The sequence below is a fragment of the Paramisgurnus dabryanus genome, chromosome 19 (genome assembly GCF_030506205.2).
Source record: "Paramisgurnus dabryanus chromosome 19, PD_genome_1.1, whole genome shotgun sequence".
Classification (NCBI taxonomy): Eukaryota; Metazoa; Chordata; class Actinopteri; order Cypriniformes; family Cobitidae; genus Paramisgurnus; species Paramisgurnus dabryanus.
The window spans coordinates 6,423,321-6,429,320 of record NC_133355.1 but is presented as its reverse complement, the minus strand read 5'-3'; the positions used below and the strand labels follow the sequence as shown (position 1 = coordinate 6,429,320).

The 6,000-nt window shown below is 38.6% G+C and overlaps 1 protein-coding gene across 1 annotated transcript in view; it reads left to right on the top strand.

Annotated features, from left to right (window-relative positions):
* Positions 1-953: 953 nt before the first annotated feature.
* atp1a3a (ATPase Na+/K+ transporting subunit alpha 3a) overlaps positions 954-6,000 on the top strand; it is a 29,879-nt gene continuing 24,832 nt past the window's right edge. The window contains exon 1 of the mRNA XM_065286498.1: positions 954-1,284. Coding sequence (XP_065142570.1) covers positions 1,279-1,284 — 6 coding nt within the window. The 5' untranslated portion in view covers positions 954-1,278. The remainder of the gene's footprint in view (positions 1,285-6,000) is intronic.

Below are 6,000 nucleotides of genomic sequence, written 5' to 3'. Positions count from 1 at the left end.
ATTAGGTGACCTGAAAATGCGAATAAACTGTTTCCATTGCAGTTTTTCAAAATCCCAATCCTCCGAATTGCCTTAAAAACCACATCATGCGAGCGTAACAGCTTTTTTGCAATATATGGAAGTTTTCCGAAATTGCTGTATTTCCATTGGCCGTATTTTAAATTCCCAATGTCAATTTCCACAATGTGAAGGGTAATGAAAATGCAGCTAATAGCTATGTCTCCATCCAACGTTGCGTATTAAACTTATGTTTATGCTAAACATCAATAAGAAAAGCGTAAAGCCACTGTATTTAACACCTCAGAGCAAGCAGATGAAACACTATACACCTGTAATATGCTTTCGGATGTGGAGACATTCCTGTAAAGTAATATTACTGAACCATTGAGATGACAGACTTTATCTATTCATTTCAGGACCTCCAAAATGCCATCCAATGTGCAAAGTCCTATGACTTTTCTATGCATATCTGGGTATTTATTCAGTTAGTGTTTCATGCACATTTTCTTATCAGATAAGTTTTTATGCACATTTTTAGAATTTATACATCTTGGTTTTTCCATCCAGCGTTTTTCATGCGATACTCCAAAATGCTTATAAAAATAGGTGATACAATAGAAATATAGCTATTGAATGCTTTACAGAGCTCTGAATGTATTTTGTTTCTGTCAACTGGTACTGTTAATTATTATTCTGAATGCAAACGTTACAAAAAGTGCAGTGACATATGGTATAGTAATGGTATGCCACAACTAATATTGTGCACCCTCCGGGTACTAAATAATTACTTTATTCATGTATGCAGTATGCCTATGTATATTTGGTAGTCAGTGAGTCAACCAATATTGCATATTATACATGTTTCTGGCATCTACGGCCCTACTTTCACAGGCGGACTGATACGCGCTGTACTGCTGGCAATAGACGCGGAAGGACACAGAGAAGCAGACAGAGCGCGTCGGCTCATCTCGCCGGTGTGATTCAGCCCGAGACGATTCATAATCTCGCGCGCTACATCTGCTCTTCTATCATTATATCAAAGGCAGCCACATGAACAACCAATGCAGCTTGGCCCATTCTTTACGTTTATTCTTGGTGTAGTAGACCCAGTCTAGTGCATTATTATACATGATAGCTGCAAGTGCATACAGATTTTTATTTATTGCATCTCTAGACGTCTGAGAGGAGAGGGTCGTGTCAACAATCGTTCAACCGCTTAATTTCTCCGCTTCAGCTTAACGCAGATTTATAGACCAAACAGCGACTGACGGCTCCACGATGGGGGTAAGAATCTATTTTTTAAATCATTGCACATTTTGCATGCGATTTACAGTTGTAATTATTCTGGATAGACATTTTTTGCATGGTAACACGTCTGTGGAGAGGATTGTATTGTCGTATGTATTTTAACAGGTGGATATAACTGTCAACTACTTCATATCTTCGCTATTCCATAATATATTGTAAATGATAAGCAAATCTTTAACAGTTGTTCATTTAGCAACCTTTCGCCAATATCCTTGCTTAACATCGTTGACATTGTGAAATTAGGATGCTCGGTCGTTTGGTAATTGCGTCAGGTCTGGCAACATCGGATCATTTCTCCGGTGCGTCATGATGCAGTTAAATGGAAAATGGTAACCATATCTGTGGATTTAAATGTAGGAATAGTTGTAATGTGATTATACCTCACAAGTTAAAAAAAATATATACACTAATCGTTATCGTCCAATTGATGCCCATCGAAGGCGCACTGATGTTAACGCACATAAACGGCACATCCAATGGTACACGCGCTGTTACATATCAAATTCCGTTGTTATAGTTAATCTTTATCCCATTTAAGTCATATTTGCCACCTAATAGATCATCATAGAAAGCAACCAATACGCACATTATGGTTATAACGTATATTTTTAGTTTGCGATGTCATTTCATCCATGACAGCACACTACAAACATGAGTCTGAGGAGAAATCAGTCTCCCAAATGAAAAGGCGTTAACCACAGATGGGGTGGGGGCGTATGGATTTTGTCTGACTGCATCTGGACCGATCCCTTCGCACTGCCCAACGTAAACGTTTCCATGAAATATCAACAAATACATTCGTGTGATGCAAAAGGCGAGCAGGTAAAACGACAACTGCGTCAAAATGGATGTCTTCAGTTCCCGAATTTCTGGTTTTGCTGACTCATGTTATAAACGGCAACGTACCAGACTTAATGTCACCAAACGCATCCAGTCCGTGTTATTTTGACCTTGTGATGACCCGATTTGCGATCTAAAAGTCTTATCATGAGACAATTTGTTCCAGTCAGTGATGAAAATATATGGCGATGCTGTGACGCACCACGCGCGGCCGTATCGTATGGAGATGCGCGAGGCCACAGTCTCCTTCAAACGATATCGTCTATATATTATATTCTATATGCATGCGATGTCTGTGTCATTTTGACCTGCTGTTATCGGTCGTGATGTCCGGAGGGTGGACGGTGACTGCGTCAAAGCACGCGCTGATCAATGAGAGTGGAAATTCCCGAGCATGGGTAGCGATTGGTCCATTCCGCGCCACGAGGGTTGGAGGGCGGGGAGAAAATCAGTCACTTTTGATTGATAGGTCTTCAGCCAATCAATCCGCAAGATGATGCATGAGAGTATGTTGGGGTTGAGCTGATAAAGGAAGGGTATAAAAGGGTGTAGGTTACAGATGGGTTACCAGCAGGTGGTTACCCATCATCACCTTGAGAAGACACTGAGAAGATATGTAGGGGACGCAGGTGCAGTAGTTGTGGGCAATCACTATCAGGTTAATGTTTATTTGTGGTTGGTTTTGAGCAGACTACACCACTACCCAGATGTGCAGTATACAACAGTATTGGACTTCACTTAAGTTTAATTTATAGTCATCGGTTCTACACAGTAGCTACGCCGTAGGTTATTCATAGGCTGTGTTTAGCTCTACGTGGCCTGAAATGCACCTCACCAAAATTTTAACAACACACATTTAGTACGCGGACCGCAAGCGCTGTGATTGGTCCACTAGAACCCCTCCTGGCCAAGCTGCTGCTTCTTTGTCTGTTGCACTGCTACTGTGGGTTTCAGGAGTAGACACTGCCTCCCAGTTGTCTGCACGTGTAATTGCAGGTCGTAGCCTACGCCGTCGAGGCTATGCCGTAGGACCTACGTACAACTACAATGAGCCCTTAAAAGTATCCCATAATGCACTAGTGCTCCCATAGTGCTTTACTTTCCATTGCCAATGCGAAAGTATTTTCTTCAGCTCTTAATTTTTCCCTGCCATTGACAAGTTATCTTGTCAATTAAGAGAAAACACTTCCCTGCCAATGACGCTTCCATGACAAGTTTTTACGGTAATTTATCATTTTGCGATTATCCACTAGGTGGCGCTCTTACCCAACATAGCATCTATTGATTTAAAAACAGTAAAAACTCCCAAACTCCTTGTATGTTTTGATCATTGTTCTGAATTTGATTTCTACCAAATCTTTACAAAAATGCAATTATTTCAGTTTTTTGCTAAAAATTTGGTATTTTTGAAGAAACTCACCCATATTTGAGAAGTAATAAAAAGAGAACTAATGAAGATAGGATGAAACTTTTTCTTTGTTTGAAAGCAGAGAGTCTGTTCTTTCATGTGATATATGTTTATATTTTTATAAAAGAAAAAAAGGCATTAAACTTTTGTGAAATTCACAAAACTGCTGGCACTGGTTGGCAACTTTAAAAAAAACATTGGCGGGGAAAGATTTAATTTACTCTTTATTTGATGATACTAGGACTGTCACAATTATTAAATAATCATCTCATCGCGCTTGTTTGACCTCATCGTGATGATTTCAGATCACCGCAATGATTGCACATCTCTCTAAAAACACAAGGGGGAGCTGCAGCGCCTGTATAAATGAGACAGTATCAGATTACTTTTAAATATGTGTTATGTGTATTAATATTTACCGTCAGGCAAACCTTGCAAAATATTTCATTTAAATAATCACAACAATGTGTGAAAATTATTTCATAATAGGGATGCACCGATAGGATTTTTTTGGGCCGATACCGATTTAAACAGACAACTTCTGGCCGATACCGATATTAAACACTATACAGTTGGTCTATTAGCTAGTTTATTTCTGCATCAAATTATTTTTACTGAACATGGATTGGATCTAATTAACATTCAACTGACCAACATAATAAGAGAGGCACAAATTAAGCTAAAACAAATATAATAAGACAGCATGACAACCTTCAAAGGTGGTTTTTGCTACAGCATTTATTTTATTAACAACATTAACTCATTTTTTACATTTAATGGATTTCTTTATGCAGTTAATTAATAAACAATCGGTATCGGCCTTTCTCGTGCTATTGCCGATATGCCGATGGTTTCAAATTCATAAAAAATCGGCCGATAAATATCGGCGGCGGATACATCGGTGCATCGCTATTTCGTAAATAAAGAAAAAAAATTATAAGAATTAAAAGTCAAAGCAATAAAATAGACAAATAATCGTCATAACCATCGAAGCCATAAAACAGGCAATTAATCGCCATAATCGCCAAAATTTATTAGGCAATTAACCTTCAGACAAATTTCATAATCGTGACAGCCCTAGATGACACCCAAAAAATGAATACATTTTTACCCAAAATTAGATTGAAAATAATTTGTTGAATGTAATAGTCATGCAAAGGAAAACTGAGCAGAGAAGTATAGGTCATCGATGAAATAATAGGATGCAGTAACCTGGTGTCACCTTGTGACAAGCTGTGAACCTCTTGTTGAAGGCTCAGGTGCGCGAGTTGTCAGCAATTAGCTTGACGTGAATGTTTTTTTTTTTTTTTTTGGAGGGTGACTGCGATCCTTTTGGGACTTGAGTCTGTTTGAAGGTTTCAAGGGCACTACAAGTGTTTAAAATAGCAGAGGTGTCTTGGGGTTTTGCTGGTGTGACAGGCCATTAAATCCAGCCTGAGAAAATCTCCTGGGATATTGTTACTGCCTTCAGCACTGGTATTTCCAAATCTTCACGGTGATGTCTGCCACATTTTATTTTGACAGCAAATCATTTTACGTTTTATGTAAAGTTACAAACAATGGTACTTTGAGGTATCGATTCACCTCAAACTGTTTTACATGTTGACGTGTATGTCGTGTGTGTTAAATGAGGCTGATGATGAAGTCTTATAATAGATGGTTATGTAATGGACGCCGTTCAATAGCTCATTCTCACTCTCACCAAGTGATTTTTTGCATTTGTCGGTGTGTCCACTAAAGCATGCAGTCAAGAATTATTTTGTGTTAAAGCCCGAGGTCAGATGACGTCAAAGCTAGTAGACAGGGTACCAGTCAATATGCTAGTTTCAAGGATGATGTCACATCCTGTGGGACCTTCAAGGTCAGCCACAAAGCTGTTTTGATTGGCCCCTCAAATGTCAGTAGTGGGTTTTAATCAGTTTGTGCCCTTTCAAGGTTGGTTTACCACTGTATATGTTTAGCTTATCACAGTGACCAGACCTCTTTTATCCAAAGCGACTTGCAGTGCATACAAGGTATCAGGGCTTAAAAACGAAAAAAATTATCAATCGTTTCACTCCGAGCAGAATCGATATTTTAACGTTTCCGTTTTTGCGTTCCTCATTGAACATTTACGTTCCGAAAACGGTTTACTTAAAAAAATACCGGTTAATAACGTTATTTTAATTCAGGCTATACTTTAACAAATGCATGCATACAGACTAATTTTCACACAAAAATAATAACATAACACATGATATAACTAAACTTCAACATTTCATTAATTGTTAAAACCACAAAAGAAATACCTGCATTCACTTTAAGTATAAACAGCTGAAAAAAACGACCCGTTTTCAACCATGTCTTTTACTGGTTGAAACCGCAGCATACTCTGCTGGATGTTTATGTTAAATGTGCCTCTGTAAGTTACCTCAGTGATTCCCGGCTACTGTTCTTCTCCCCCA